The 17,040-nt window shown below is 46.1% G+C and overlaps 1 protein-coding gene across 1 annotated transcript; it reads right to left on the bottom strand.

The window, feature by feature from the left end:
* Nucleotides 1-436: 436 nt before the first annotated feature.
* On the bottom strand, nt 437-17,040 carry LOC130127926 (uncharacterized). Its single transcript, XM_056297641.1, has 5 exons — nt 16,176-17,040; nt 14,161-14,282; nt 754-822; nt 611-665; nt 437-477 (listed from the first exon to the last, which is right to left on the bottom strand). Exons 1-5 carry the CDS (start codon nt 17,038-17,040, stop codon nt 437-439), a joined length of 1,152 nt encoding a protein of 383 aa, XP_056153616.1.

Here is a 17,040-nt window from a genome sequence, read left to right as displayed (position 1 = left end):
ATACATTCTGTCTTCCATTACTTTTGACTTTTGGAGGTTGCTTTGTTTCAATTACAACCATTCAGCAACCCCCACAAATGCCTCAGAAGAATTATGACACAAAGCACCTTTGACTTATGTCAGACATGGTTGTGAGTGAAGCACCATTTCTGTGCTGTTCATGTAACATAAACTCCTCTTAGAAAAAAAAACTGTAGGGTTGTATTCTCACTGGTGCTGTATTGTATAATGATCTTTGTACTGTTTCAAAGGGTCTGGCTGCAGCCTGGCCGGCAGAGAGGTCGCCAGCATCAATCAGACAACCTCTTTTCTGTTAACGCCTCAACTTTAGTACCCTTTAGCAAGGCATGTCAAACCAACGGCGCTCCTCAGAAACTAACAATGAAATGCTTATGTACTCGTCATCTTGATAAATGAAATGAAATTAAAAAGAGTCTTACTGAAAGAGGGAGCTACTTAGCTCATCCACAAGGCCACCTGAAGACAACATAAAAGCCAAGACAGAAAACGGTATGATCACTAAAATGGTTATGTTATTGTAGGGCAAAAATATTTTCCAACAATACAATCCAAACTTTTTTTATTTTTGTAAAAAAGCAAAAGTAGTCACCCGGTGTGCAGACGGTGTCACACAGCAGCGGACAGACGTAGCAGTAGGAGCACTCCTGTAAAAACAAAGACAGGTGTTGATGAGGAGGTGCTGAGTCAGCCACATCCTGCCTTCATTCTACAGGGATTTGTACTCGCACTCACATGGCAGTGTAGACAGTGGTCTGCCTGCTCCCCCTCCTCACAGGGACACTGGTCACAGCTGTCACAATGCTGACGCCGGGGCAAAAAACACACACAGTGCAAGTCAGTTTAGCTTTGCTCATCCATTACACGTCTATTAAAGGTTTGTACTAGTCTGCTTTGAAAACGTGCTTTACTTATCACTTTTGTACTTTTATGCATCTAGCAACCACTCAGGGGTGTTTGGTAGGAATTGCCTGTTTGCAGAATAATGATTGACACAGTGATCTGCCAATCAGCGCTTAGCGAGGCAAGGCAAATTTATTTGGATAGCACGTTTCAGCAACAAGGCAATTCAGTGGGCTTTACATAAAACATAAAAGGCAATAAGACAAAATGTAAAAGCAACATAAGGCAATAAAAAGACATTTAAAAACAAAAAGACAGAATGAAGGTTACAGTGCAGTGTAAGAGGATAATAAAAAGCTTCAACTTTTATTTAATAAAAGGCAGCGGCAAACAGGAGAGTCTTCGGCGCTGATTTAAAAGAACAGAGTTGTTGCAGACCTGCAGTTTCTGGGAGTTTGTTCCAGATATGTGGAGCATAAAAACTGAAAGCTGCCTCCATGTTTTGTTTTGACTCTGGGGACAGAAAGCAGACCTGTCCCAGACCATCTGAGAGGTCTGGATGGTTCATAGTGTTGCAGAAGATAAGAAATATATGTTGGCCCTCAGCGCTTTATAAACCAAGAGCAAAGTTGTAAAAGTAATTCTTTGATGGACAGGAAGCCAGTATAAAGACCTCCGAACTGGAGTGATGTGATACACTTCTTCGGTCTTAGTAAGGACTCGAGCAGCAGTGTTCTGAATCAGCTGCAGCTGTTTGATCGATTTTTTTTTTTTTTTGAGAGAGAGAGAGAGTCCTGTAAAGACACCATTATAGTAGGCAAGTAAACTGAAGATAAATTCATGGACAAGTTTTTCCAAATCCTGCTGAAATATAAATCCTTTAATTCTTGATAAATTCTTCAGGTGGTAGTAGGCTGACTTTGTAATCATCTTAATGTGGCTATATAAATTCAGGTCTGAGTCCATGACTACAACAAGATTTCTGGCTTGGTTTGTCGTTTTTAACAATGCCGATTGTAGCTGAGCGCTGACTTTTACTCATTCTTCGTTTGCGCCAAAGACAATTACTTCAGTTTTATCTTTCTTTAATTGTAGACAATTCTGAGACATCCAATCTTTGATTTGTTCAATGCACTTACTCAGCATTTGTATGGGATTATAGTCGCCCGGTGATATAGTTATCTAAATCTGTGTGTCATCTGCAAAATTATGATAACATATTTTGTTGTTTTCCATAATCTGAACTAGTGGGAGCATATAAATGTTAAACAGAAGCGGCCCCAGAATGGAGTCTTAGGGAACTCCACGGGTCATTTTTGTCTGCTGAGATTTGTAATTACCTATAGACACAAAGTAGTCCCTTTCCTTTAAGTAGGATTCAAACCAGTTTAGTGCTGTGCCAGAAAGTCCCACCCAGTTTTCCAATCGGTCTAGTAATATGTTGTAGTTGATTATGTCAAATGCAGCACTGAGATCCAATAATATGGACTTAAATTCGGCCACTGTCTGTGTTTAAGCGAATGTCATTAAAGACCTTAACAAGGGTATTCTCAGTGCTGAGGTGTGGTTGAAATCCTGACTGGAAGACATCAGAACAGTTGTTTAGTGCCAAAAAGTTGTTCAGCTGCAGGAAATTTGCTTTTTCAACGATTTTGCTTAGAAACGGGAGGTTTGATATGGGCCTAATTGTTCATTAGTGAAGTGTCTAGGTTATTCTTTTTTAAGAGTGACTTGATGGCTGCAGTTTTCAGGGCCTGTGCAGAAGAGACGTGTTTACAATTTGTAGAAGATCTGAGGCCAAAGTCTGTTAGAAGAATATCAAGGCAGCAGGAGGAGGATTTCAGATGTTTTATAATGTCCTCCAAGTTTTTATGGTTGCTAGGATCAAATTGTGTCAGGCTGTTTGAATTGATTTTAGTTGGACCCAGCAACAACACATACCCTGTACCTAGTACGGCGGCACTGACTACTAGTCTAATTTTCAGAATTTTGTCATTGAAGGAGGAGTGAAATCCATTGCAGGCCCTGGTAAATACAAATTCAGAGGCTACTGCCACAGAAGGATTTGTTAGCCTTTCGACAGCAGCAAACAAGGCATGTACATTATTGTTGTTTTTGGCAATAATGTCAGAGAAGTAAGACCGCCTTACATTTCTCAGTTCCAAATTATCAATGTGCAGTCTCTCTTTATAGATCTCATAATGAACAGTAAGACTTTTTTTCACCACCTGTATTCAGCTTTACGACACTTTTTTTTCTATTCTGACCAGCGTGGCACATCTCCATGGAGACCTTTTCTTACCAGAGACCACCTTCACCTCAGTGGGTGCAATGGCATCAATAAGAGCTGTAATTTAAGAGTTAAAATGATCTACAAGCTCACTGACTGGGATCCAAGAGAGAGGGAGGGTGTGGAAGAGAGAGCCTGAATAAATATTTCACTGGTGCTTTCAGTGATAAGCCATTTTGTAATTACCTCTGTTTGAACATTGGTGTGCATAGAGATAGTACTCTCAAAGAAAACACAGGAATGATCGGCGAGAACAACACCAGTCACCACAGCCTTAGAAATGTTAAGATGGGGTAAGGCCTAGTCGGTCCTAGTAGTCAGCATGCCCTGTAATGCTGACTGCAGGGAGATTGCCGTTGGATTGTTGGATACATGGGAACATTTGGTGCCACATAGTAACACCTCGTCAATCACTTTTATCTGCATCCTTAACTTGTGTGAGATATCTCTGAGAGGTAGGGGGAGGGGGGCTGGGAATGAGCCATGGTATCTACCTTGTTGTCCTGGGTAGAAAAGATTGCTCTACTTTTCCCAGATTTTCCTGACCCTTTCCAAATACCAGCAGTGGGGTGCTGGAGACCATAGGTTAAGTTGGCAATAAACATGTGGACCCCCACTCTGTTTAAATGAACCCTCTCCATTCTGAAATGGTTTAGTTTCTCCCAGAGCAGGTTGAAGTTGTCGACGCTTAGTTTTTGAGCAGTGCATGCGGAGGAAAGCCAGGTGTTTAATGCCAGCAAGTGGCTGAAATGTTCAATTCCTTTCCCTAAAGTGGGGATTGGACCTGACACAGATATCTGAGCTGGGACTTGTAGAACATCCATTAGGTACGAAGTCCCTTTTTAACAGCTCTGAGCCATGCGTCATGCCAAGACGAGTGTCATTTGTTTCAATATGCGCAATAAGTGTGTCTCTGCCCGGATGGTCGAATAACACTTATGGTAGTGTTTGGACCATGTTGCTAACCATGGCATTGGGTAGACAGAACATTTTCAAAACTTTGCTTTTAACATCTCTTATTATATGGTCCCCTACCAACAGAGTCTGTGGTTTGATGTCTTGTCTGGCTCGGTTAACTTCTTTTTCGAATGTCCGGTGCATGTTCTTCTGTGATGCTGCCTTTTTTGATGATGTGACATTCTCTTTAGCGGCTATTGATCTGTTGTTTACCTCCGGGCGCCACAGAGAGGCGCTCCTTGTGGGGTTAGCTGTATCACTGGCCATGGCTGCACAGGTTTCAGCATTAATTTCTGAGCTAGCGATGCTAATGCTAGCTGTGGCATTACCATTGTACTCACTGTCAGGCAGCTCATCCAAGACAATATACCTGTTCTACAGCCTAGCCTTTGGCGAGACATTAGTGGAGCTGTGCTTGTTGTGTCTTACTCATCTTTTACCTTGGACAACGTCTGTCCAGAACTCAGGGTTTGACACTGCAGGGGTAGAACAGGTCTTTTGTCTTGTGCCCCAATTTAGCCAATCGCCCCAATTTAGCCAATTGCATATATCCTTATCTATTGTGGTGTCAGTCTAAAGCGGGTTCGGGTCGGACTAGGTAATAGTGTCCGCATAGTCATTGGTGTGGGGCTCATTATGTCTGAAAACTGCTCCGCAACGCGCTTCATGTCCCTGATTTTGATTGTCAGCCAGTTCCGGGACATCAGCTTGGGGAGTAGCAATCAGAGTGTCAACAGGTTTTGTGTCCTCTTGTATTTGGTAGAGCATAGAGTTTATTTTTTCAAGCTCTGTGATTTTCTGGCTGAGCTTGGCACAGCGGGTGTTTTTATTGGAGGGAGAAGAGAGAGGAGGCATTTTAACAAAGCCTCCTGCTGTCCAACTTCTGAGAGCTTCTTCAACTTTCACTTACTAGGATCACTATTAGCTGTTATTTCAGGTCTCTCCTATTGCAATGTCACAATATACACTAAATAGGATCACTGTTTGCTGTTATTTCAGCTTTCCTATTGTAGTCGCAACTTTCTTTAACTTGTTTCTGTCACGTTATTTCCTGACATTTAATCAACGTTCATCATTATTTCATTTGTCAATGGGTCGTCCACCCCTAAGTGAATGTCACTACCTTCAGACGTCTTTCTGTTAAGACATCTTTTGAAGCCTCTGTCAAGTTAATATATTTCAGTGCCTCAAATGTCGATTCATCCAAATTAATTCCTCACATTCCATGACCAGAAGTGAAAACAGTCTCCACAAAGAAAAGCCAGTCTGGTTCCCAAGGGCAGCGAGACTCTGTTTCAGCCTCAGAGCCATGGACAGACGGTCTCTTCTCTCCAAAGAGATGAAATCTGAAAACGCCATGGAAACCGTGTGTGGGGTACTTGGGATTTAGTAGCCCCCCATCTATTTTTTATTTTATATACTTACCTTCATTGACCACTCACTAATAGTAAAGAGGAGAATTGTCTGCTGTGTTGTTGTGATAGCCGGTTCTCGCCACAGGAGGGCACTGCAGGTTAATTGCTTCTAGCCTGTGTGACGTAGTGCTGGCTCTCGCCGTGCACTCTGGGACATAGAGTCGTGAGATGAGTGTTGCCGTTCGTATAGTGAGCCATGCTCTGAAAACGTGTCCTCTGTAATGTCTATTTGACAGATGGAGTAAAACAACAAAAACACCAGCCCTTGTAAGTGTCATTCTTATCAAGTGTGCTACAAATATTGGTGCCGAAACCCGGGATCAGCGCCATTGCCACCATTGTCAGGAGAAGAAGTGGGGAGCGGAGTGAGAACACGTGACCAACAATGGAACTGGAGCTTGAGCAACTGCAAGACAGGCTGAGTGAGACCCTCCTGCAGTTAGGGCTGGACCAGTTAAAAGAGGTGTGTGTTATTGCTAAAGTCCCCACTGAAAACCAGACAAAGAGGCATGCGCTGATCAGACTTATTAGTGAAACTGTGGATGAAGCAATTGAGAAGGAGGATGAAGAGGTAGCACGTCAGTTTCTGTCCAGACTAGTGGACCTCTCTAGTGAAATGAAGCAGAGAGGGGCGGAGTCACATACTGGTGCAGGTGCAGACAGTACTAACAAGGATGCTGCTGAATTGGCAAGCTTACATGAACAATACCAGGCCTTACAGTCCAGCTTTACTGCATCCACAAAAGCGCTTGAGGAAGAGATATCACGCCTCAGTGAGAAACTAAGTCTTAAAGAACCCAGTAGACCTAGTCAACCTTCAAACCCAATCCCGTCAGTAATCCAACCCCCTGAAGTAACCATACGCAGAGACTTTAAGATAAATGGCCAAATAGGAGAACGGGGGCAGATAGACAAGTTGTCTTATATAAATCTTACGCATCAGATTGATATGGGGGTGAGAAAAGGCCACAGCGAGTTGGAGATAATAGAGGCTGTAATCCGAGCCATCAGCCCTGGGCTGACTCTCCGTGACTTGTTAGAGATCAAAACCGAACTCACCCTCCCTCAGCTGAGGACCATTCTGAAAGGCCATTTCAAAGAGGATAGCTCTGTGGACCTATATCACCGACTAATCAACATCACACAGGACAGTCAGGAGTCACCACAGAACTTCCTGTTCCGAGCCATAGCATGTAAAGAGAGACTCTTAGCAGCAGCGAGAGAGCCTGGCTCTGATGAACAATACAGCCCTGAACTGATACAGAAGAAGTTCCTAAGAGCTGTGGGAACTGGGCTAGTGAGTGACCAGGTAAAATATCAGCTCAAGAGCTATCTCGATGATCAAGCAACTACTGATGATGTTCTCATTGTTAAGATGATAGAGGCCGCAAGTTTCGAGTCAGAGAGACAGCGGAAATTCAAGAAGAGCTCCCACAGTAAGGAAACCAGAGTGCGGGAAGTGCGAGCTGAGGCACATCAGTATCTAGGAGCGGAAGCTGCAGTGGTCGGGGGTCAGGAGTCGTCACCATCAACATCCGCGAGTGTGAAAGCCCTTAAGACACAGGCAGGGAACCAAAAGGAGTCTGCGTTCTACGAGATAATCCAACAGCTGAAAGGAGAAATGGAACAGATGAGAAAAGCCATGAACCACTCCTCTGGCCAAAGACCTTCTCGTCAGCAGCAGCCTGTGAGGAAGCGCGGATGCAAAGCCTGTCAAGACAGTGAAAGGGGCGACCAGTGCAACCACTGTTTCAAATGCGGACAGAGTGGCCATCTTTCAAGAGGGTGTAGAGCTCAGAGGCCTGAAAAATCGGAGCAGGTAGACACGTCTAGCTGTACTGTCACCAGCAAGCTCATCGACGACAGTATTCAGCTACTAGAAGCCAGAGTGTCTGCCCGACAGCGAGACGAGGCAGGGCGGGAACAGCAAGCACCCACAGTGAGTCATATCTCCTCAAAACGCCAGTCACAGCTGCTGAACCTAATTGGAAAGAAATACATGATAAACTGTTACATTGATGGTGTAGCCACACAGGCATTGTGGGATACCGGGTCGCAGGTCTGCCTAATCAGTGAAGAATGGAGGAGAAAACATCTCCCACACACCAAGGTGAGAAGCACAGAAGAGATCCTTGGCCCTGGCACCCTGACTGGTAAAGCAGCAAACCAGACAACCATTCCTTTCTCTGGATGGGTGGAAGTGACTGTCCAGTTAGCACCGAATAGCACCACTCAGACTCCACCAATGGAACTCACTGTGCCAATACTAGTAACCACACACCAGGGCACCGCAGAAGAACCGATCATCGGTTACAATGTAATTGAACACCTGTTAGAGTCTGGAGCTGGACAGCCATCAAGTGTAATCACAAAGGCACTAAGCATTGCGTTCGCGGTTGACTACAAGAAGGCTGAAGTCCTCGTGAAGCTGATAAACAGCCAAGATGATATGGAAGGTGAGGGGATGGTTAAAGTGGGCCGAGAAAGCATGACTATTCCGGCGGGCCAGACAAAGATTGTTAAGTGTGGTGTTAGAGCAGGGCCCCTCCAAGCAGACCAGAACGTCCTCTTTGAGCCTAATGTGAACCCAAAGTGGCCAGAGGGCCTGAAGGTGGATGAAAACATTGTATGTTTACAGAAGGGAACCTGGTCACGCATCGCTGTCCCAGTGACTAACGTCACAGCTCATGACATCACACTGCCGCCACGGACTCCCCTGGGGCAGACCCAAAGAACTAGAGCCATCTACCCTGCCGCCGTGAAGCCGTTGGATGTGGATGGGACTAGTACAGTGAACCCAGTCATCCCAGGGACCTCCACAACAGGTACAGAACGAAGACCTGTGATTAGAGACACAACAAAGCTGAAAGGGCCAGGTGATGTCAAGACGGAACACCAGGAGGAAGATCTATGGGACCCGCCTGTCCCTCTGAACCACCTGACACCTGAACAACAACTGCAGGTGAGAGAGCTACTGCGGGAGGAGAGTAGTGTGTTCGCACGCGATGACCATGATGTGGGGACTATTCCATCACTCCAGCTCAAGATCCGCCTGAGTGACACCACACCGGTGAAGCGGACATACACATCAGTCCCAAAGCCTCTTCATAAAGAAGTGAAGGAATACCTCGAGGATTTACTGAACAGAGGCTGGATAACTAAGTCAAAATCACCCTACTCAAGCCCAATCGTGTGTGTGCGGAAAAAGGATGGGAGCCTCCGCCTCTGCTGTGACTACCGTGAGTTGAACAAGAGGTCCATCCCAGACCGCCATCCAATACCACGCATCCAGGATATGCTCGACAGCCTGAAGGGGAGTGCCTGGTTTTCTGTCTTGGATCAGGGGAAGGCATATCACCAGGGGTTTCTTGAGGAGTCCAGCCGTCCACTGACTGCATTCATCACCCCGTGGGGATTATATGAATGGGTGAGAATTCCCTTCGGACTGTCCTCAGCACCAGCAGAGTTCCAGAGGTCCATGGAGGAATGTTTGATTGGGCTGAGGGACAACATTTGTCAGCCGTATTTAGATGACAACCTGGTCCACTCAACCACATTCGACGAACACCTCCAGCACCTGAGAAGAGTACTGCACCGCTACAGAAGCCATGGAATCAAGCTGACGGCAAGAAAATGTGAACTCTTCAAAAACCAAGTAAGGTTCCTGGGAAGGCTTGTGACCAAGGATGGATACACAATGGACCCCGCTGATGTGGCCCCGGTCCAGGCACTGAAGGAGAGAGAACCTACGACCATCGGAGAGCTCAGGAAGATGCTGGGATTCATCTCGTATTACCGGCCCTACATACCTAACTTCTCCCGAATCGCAAGGCCTCTCTATGACCTCCTCACCCCAGAGAAGACAGCAGCGGGGAAGCTCAAACAAAAGAGAAAGGACAAGGGGAGGAAGGGCTCCCGAGACCATCTGCCCTCCTCTCACCCAGTTAAGTGGACAGCTGAACACCAACAGGTCCTCTGTCAGTTGATTGAATTCCTCATCCAGCCACCAGTGTTGGGCTACCCAGACTTTGAACAGCCCTTTATCCTTCACTGCGACGCGTCACGAGAGGGCCTCGGGGCAGTATTGTATCAAAGACAGTCACAGGGTGGGCTGGCAGTCATCGCGTATGGGTCTAGGACACTGACAACTCCTGAGAAGAACTACCATCTCCACTCAGGGAAGTTGGAGTTCCTCGCGATGAAATGGGCCATATGTGAGAGATTTAGAGATTACCTCTACCACGCTCCATCATTCACTGTCTACACAGACAATAATCCCCTCACCTATGTGCTCACGACAGCCAAACTGAATGCGACCACCCACAGGTGGGTAGCAGAGTTAGCCGATTTCCAGTTCTCTATCAAGTACCGGCCTGGACGAGCCAATGGGGACGCAGATGGCCTCTCACGCATGCCGATGGAGCAGTACATGCAGACCTGTTCACAAGAAGTACACCCCGAGGTCATGAACAGTGTGACCCAGGCGCTGTCAGTACAGCTGGAGAGAGCTGAGCCTTGGATGTGTCCGGTAACCATAGCCACAGCACTAGCCGAGTTTGAGAAGGAACATACATCACCTGTGGCAGAGATACCCAGTCAGACGGTGAGAGACGCCCAGAGGGAGGATGCTGTCATTGGAGAGGTGCTGAAGTACATAACCTCCAATCAGTGGCCTCGGGGAAAAACACAGTGTGCGAGCAGGGGTGTTGCGACACTCATGAGAGAGAAGCATCGGCTGTGCCTTGATGATGATGGCATCCTGCGCCGGAAAACAGCTACCCGAACTCAGCTAGTCCTGCCGAAAAAGTTCCATGAGCTGGTATATAAAGAACTGCACAGAGACCTGGGCCATCTAGGCGTGGAGAGGGTGTTGCACCTGTTGAGGGACCGTTTCTATTGGCCTCACATGCAGAAAGATGTGGAACATTACATCACACAGGTGTGTAGCTGCCTGAAGACCAAGCGCCCCAACAAACCAACCAGAGCCCCTCTCACCAACATCGTGACCACACACCCATTTGAGATGGTCTCCATTGACTTCTTACACTTAGAGAAGTGTAAGGGAGGGTACGAGTATATACTGGTGGTTATGGACCACTTTACCCGTTTTGTTCAAGCCTATGCATGCAGAAACAAAGCTGCCAAGACCGCCGCAGAGAAGGTATTCGGGGACTTTGTGCTGAGATTTGGTTTCCCGGCGACGCTGCACCATGACCAAGGGAAGGAGTTTGACAATAAGCTCTTCGCCAAGCTGCAGGAGTACAGTGGAGTCAGGGGTTCTCACACAACACCGTATCACCCGCAAGGAAATGGTCAGGTCGAGCGTTTCAACAGAACGGTTCTGGCGATGCTGAGAAACCTGCCAGCGGTTGCGAAAACGGATTGGAAAGCGTCACTCCCAAAGGTGATACATGCATACAACTGCACCCGAAATGAAGCGACCGGATTTGCACCTTACTATCTGTTGTTCGGCAGAAATCCAAGACTTCCCATTGACCTGATGTTTGGCCTTAGAGCAAAGGACCAGGCACTATCCCATCAAGAATATGCAGAGAAGTGGAAGGCCCGCATGAATGACGCCTATCGCCTAGCATCAGAGACAGCACGGAAGGAGGGGGCCAGAAACAAAACACTATACGACAAAAAGGCCCACGGGACAGAGCTGTATGCCGGATGCAGGGTTCTCATCCGCAACCTGAACGAGAAAGGAGGACCGGGGAAATTAAGACCATTCTGGGAGGACCAGGTGCATGTAGTAACACAGAGGAAGCACGCCGACAGCCCTGTGTATGAGCTGAAGCCGGAGAATGGAAAAGGACGAACCAGAATCATGCATAGGAACCTTCTTCTGCCATGCGACTTCCTGCCGGTGGAACCAAGAGAAGAGGACTTACCTGTGAAACCTAGACGGGAGAGAAAGAAGACAGACAGACAAATGCAGTGGAACCAGGAACAGGACAGTGACTCAGATGATGAGGATAACTGGAGATGCATCGTAGGACGACCAACAGTCAGAGCCAGTGAGCGGATCCAGAGTCAGCTGAGCCCAGACGCCTTGGAGTTCTACCCGGAGGAAAGAGACGGTCAAGATGAAGAGGATTTTGCGGAGCAGCCTGCAACAATAGAGGACAATGGGACAGTGTCAGAGAATGGCGAGACATCTGGAGCTGAAGAAGAGGATGAGCCCGATGACGACAAGAGCCCGGAAGATGCCTTGCAGCCTCCACCAGAAGATGCCTTGCAGCCTCCTCCAGGGGAAGCTGTGCAGCCTGCCAGAGAAAAAGCATATCCTTTGAGAAATAGAAAACCTACACCAGTGTTTACTTATCACAGACTAGGGCAGCCTAGTGTGTCTGGTAGATAAGCAAATCAGACAACTCAGTATAAATAAATAAAAAAAAAACAAAAAAAACAAAAAAAAACAAAAAAAAAAAAAAAAAAACTTTTGACATGTTACAATTGTTATAGCTATGTGATTTTAGTTGTCCTGTGATCACCAGACACAGAGTTACTGTAGCATTGGTGTTTTAGAACACACCTGTTACCACCAGGGATATTACTATTACAAGGTTATTTGCTTTTAGTCAGATACTATAGCTCCCCGGCCTCAAGACGGACGAAGCAGTGGATTCAAGTGCACATTATTTACTGCAAACATATACCATTAATAGGAGATGTGTGTTATATGTTATGACTGATTACAGTACAGTATCCAGATTGACTCCTGCTTAGTAATAACCTATCTTTTCAATGAAAAGTTATGCAATGTGGACTGGTAGATTTGTTATGTCGGGACGCCATTATCTTTTTGAGGGGAGAGTGTGGGGTACTTGGGATTTAGTAGCCCCCCATCTATTTTTTATTTTATATACTTACCTTCATTGACCACTCACTAATAGTAAAGAGGAGAATTGTCTGCTGTGTTGTTGTGATAGCCGGTTCTCGCCACAGGAGGGCACTGCAGGTTAATTGCTTCTAGCCTGTGTGACGTAGTGCTGGCTCTCGCCGTGCACTCTGGGACATAGAGTCGTGAGATGAGTGTTGCCGTTCGTATAGTGAGCCATGCTCTGAAAACGTGTCCTCTGTAATGTCTATTTGACAGATGGAGTAAAACAACAAAAACACCAGCCCTTGTAAGTGTCATTCTTATCAAGTGTGCTACACGTGCTCACTTTTACAAATCATCTAGCTCTTAGAGTTGAGGACTGCTTGTGGAGGAGTAGCAAAAATAACACAAAAAGTAGGAAAACTTGGCAAATCAAGGAGCAAAGTGGAGAGCAAGACCAAAAGCATCTGCACTTCCTCCGACATCCAACACCCCACTGAGGCCACGTTTAAACTACCCCATAGAAGTGAACAATTCGGCGTCCGGGTGGCGTGGTGGTCTGTTCTGTTGCCTACCAACACGGGGGTCGCCGGTTCGAATCCCCATGCTGCTTCTGCCTTGGTTGGGTGTCCCTACAGACACAATTGGCCGTGTCTGCGGGTGGGAAGCCGGATGTGGGTATGTGTCCTGGTCGCTGCACTAGCGCCTCCTCTGGTCGGTCAGGGCACCTGTTCGGGGGGGTAGCGTGATCCTCCCACGCGTTACGTCCCCCTGGTGAAACTCCTCACTGTCAGGTGAAAAGAAGCAGCTGGTGACTCCACATGTATCGGAGGAGGCATGTGGTAGTCTGCAGCCCTCCCCGGAACGGCAGAGGGGGCGGAGCAGTGACCGGGACAGCGCAGAAGAGTGGGGTAATTGGCCAGATACAGTTGGTGAGAAAAAGGGGGGTGGGGGTCCAAAAAAAGAAAAAACAGCAATGAACAATTCCCGTTTTTTTGTTCACATGCGAAAGAGATCGGATATGAATTATGACTTTGCAACTCGGAAGCAAAGCCGATGGAATCGGGTATTTTCAGATTTGATTTTGACCACAATCATATGTGGAGATAAATCGGACAGGACTCTGACATCTACCAGCGCGACTCCCATGTGACCACATAGACAGGATTTGTGTGGTCGTGTCGAAAGGCACATCACTGAAAACACTCACAATCTCACCCTCGCTGCATTTGTATTGACGTGGTGAAAAGGCGCGGATGTTATATTCGTGTCGGCTGACGCACGTGGCTTGTTTAAAGGGCAAACCACAGAATTATGGTGGAAGCACCGGAGTGGGATATGGGTCACCGTTAAAAGCAGATGTATACAGGCAGTCAAAAACTGAACTGGGCAACAAGACCTGCTGTGTAAACATGGCCTAACAGCGATGGAGAGCAGCTTTATGCAGCTTATGATGGATATTGCCAATTCTAATAATCAGTGAGAAGAAAGGCATAGTTTAAAAGAAAGTGAAATTGTGAAAAGGTGGTGCAGAAACTTTAAAATTATTCACAAACCCGAGTGCATTTACTTTGTTCCTGCGATATTTACGTTATAGTAGGGGAGTTCATCTTGCAAGTTTAGTGGACATAATAACTGTAATTAAATGAGTTGTGATGCATCTAGTTAAGGTGAGTTTAATCATAATGTAAGGGGGCCATAAGTGACTCATTCACCCATTTAGAGGAGACCCTGCAAATGCCTGATGAACACTTTAGTAACACCTGGCAAGCACCTGCTGGTGAACATCTACACAATAACAACCATTTTACCTGACAGATGGAGCAGACACTACACAGGGATCCTGAATGGAAGTGTGAAGCACTGGTCTCCTCCTCTTCCTCCTCACTCTCGTCAGCCTCACTCTCTACATGGGAGTCATGTTCAGGATCCTCTGTGAAGAAGGAGTCAGCAGAGTCAGAGTCCCTAAACACACATAAGGTCTGAATTTTGGTTTACTCCATATTTCTGCTGCTCAAGACTAATATTTGAATATTATGAAGATCAGTTTTTACCCTACAAGACATCACGACCTATTCCTAAAAACATCTCGTATATTTCCCATTATCTGCACATCCCATTCAGATATCCTTTTTGCTAACCTAGCCCACTTCTGTATCACTCAACCTGTTCCAGATCTAGCCAGGTTCTCGTCCCATCTCTCCAACTGTGGCCTGGATGGGGAGGTGTTTAACAAAGCCACAATGAACTTTCACGTCTGTCCTTCAAAGCACGGTGCGTCACTCACAGTTAGATAAATGATATCTCCGTTAATGCTTGGGACTCATGAGCTGTGATTTGATTGGCTGGCAAGAGGAGGTAGGGGGGCGTGTCTAGTTTGGATTCCGTAAGATGACTGGCTTGTTACGTAGCACTGACTCTTGTTCAGTCAGAATAGCATTGATGATGATACTACCTCTGTATACAGCTTTCTCAAATTGAATTATGTTTATCTTATCAGGGTTTTGTTTTTTTTTCTTGAAAAGACTGACTGGCTACTAACTAGACTCTGGCTAATTCTATAAAGTCAACAATACTTTTTTTTTTGTCTCAAAACTCTGGCGCTGCGGGTCAGAGAAGATTAGAATTGGGTAGATAGTCTTGGCTGCAGCACAGACTTGGCACTCTATTAAAAGACTGTTCAAGTGTGACAGCATTCCTGCAGTCCTCACAGCTGACCTCACACTGTCAGAAAAGACCACAGCATCCACTGATGGAGATTACACAACACAATAGAAGGGAAGTTGAGGCAGTTCAGCAAACTGGGTTGTAGGGTTCGGGATAGCATTACAGTGTGGACAGTATAGGAGAATTAGTCAAAACAGACTTGGCTCTGCTGAGTCAGCTGTGAGTCCTTGTAGACAAGTTGTGTGTGTGGTTTTGTGGGTCAAACTCAACAAAACATCACGGAACGAAGGTGGCCACTTGATAACTCATATGTAATGCCAGTACACACATGCTTAACCATCTAACAGCTGGTTTAGGACATTAGTAAACGATGCTACCTTTGAGTTTTACCAGTAGATTAGTAGCCTATAGTTGTGCAAAAATATCATGATTAAGAATCCACCTGAGGTTCACGACATTGAAGTGTTTGGTAATGTAACGCAGAATATCAAATCAACTGGTTTTCAAATAATACCTCAGACATTTCAAAACGAATTTTGTGAGACATTTTAGGTAATAGAATCTCATTGTTAGACTGCGAATTTGTGTATCATGATATGACAAAATGCAAAGACCGTCACGATTCAATATTTCAAGTCGATGAGCTATAATGGGAAATAATTGGCTATCCCTAGATATGGATTTTAAACAATGATAACTTAATGTGTATATGTAGTTGAAATTAGGTACTATGGTGTGTGTGTGTGTGTGTGTGTGTGTGTGTGTGTGTGTGTATATATAGAGAGAGAGAGAGAGCGTTTTTTTTCCCCCGAAACTGTCAATGGTGTTGTGAGTGCTCGACAAATGAGGAGCGGATATATATATATATATATATATATATATATATATATATATATATATATATATATATATATATATATATATATATATATATATATGGTGCTGGACATTTGGTCAGGATACGGGTTAAAACATCAAGCTTGTTGAATTAGCCTTTAGTGTGCACACAAGCACAGGAGATGTGACATCATATCCTGAGCATCATATCCACATCGTAGAATTAAGTGCCACATTAATAAATACACTATTATTTTAGTTTCTTTGTTTTCATGCCATGTTTGCAGCCACTCTTGATGTCATACAGTGAGGAAGACACTACCTTCATCTTCCTCTGCATCGTCTCCCTGAACTTCAGTCACCTCTTCCTCCTCTTCGGCATCACTTTCACCCTCCTCATCACCCTCCTCTTCATCACTCTCCTCTCCCTCCAACACCTCTGCTGCCTCCTCTTCATCACCCTCCTCTTCCTTTTCCTCCACTGCCTCCTCTTCGTCACTCTCCTCTTCCTCCGCTTCTTCTATTGCTTCCCCTGCATCCTCTTCGTCACTCTCCTCTTCCTCCACTGCCTCCTCTTCATTACTCTTCTCCTCCACCTCTTCCTCCACTGCCTCTTCATCCTCAGATTCATCCTCTTCCTCATCTGCCGCCTCCTCCTCAGTTGCTTCATCTTCCTTCTCAGCCACCTCCTCTTCCTCACTGTCTTCCTCTTCCTCTGCTGCCTCCTCTTCATCCTCGCCATCGTCCTCAGCTTCCTCTCCCTCATCTACCTCTTCAGTTTTATCTCTTTCCTCGTCATCACCTTCATCGTTCTCTTCCTGGGCTTCGGCAGCCACATCTTCCTCTGCAGCCTCCTCTACCTCTTCATCAGCCTCAGCCTCCTCTTTCTCAGCCTCCCACAGCTCTTCTTCTCCTCCCGCCTCTTCTTCATCACTCTCCTCCTCTCCTTCCTCTTCATTAACCTCTTCCTCCCCTATGTTTTCTTCTTCTTCCTCTCCAGCTCCACCCTCATCATCGCCATCATCACCCGCCAACTCCTCCTCTAGGTGACCCTCCTCCTCTGAGTCTCCACGGTGGACCTCCTCCATACCCACCTCCTCAGCATTTCCCAGTCCGGAGAGTGGCATCTGGAACGGGCACAGGAGTGCCAACAGGAGTGCCAGCATCCAGCTGCTGATGGCTGCCAT

The sequence above is a fragment of the Lampris incognitus genome, chromosome 17 (genome assembly GCF_029633865.1).
Source record: "Lampris incognitus isolate fLamInc1 chromosome 17, fLamInc1.hap2, whole genome shotgun sequence".
In the NCBI taxonomy this organism is placed as follows: Eukaryota; Metazoa; Chordata; class Actinopteri; order Lampriformes; family Lampridae; genus Lampris; species Lampris incognitus.
Note: the sequence above shows the minus strand (reverse complement) of the source record. Positions and strands in the feature narration are given on the sequence as shown.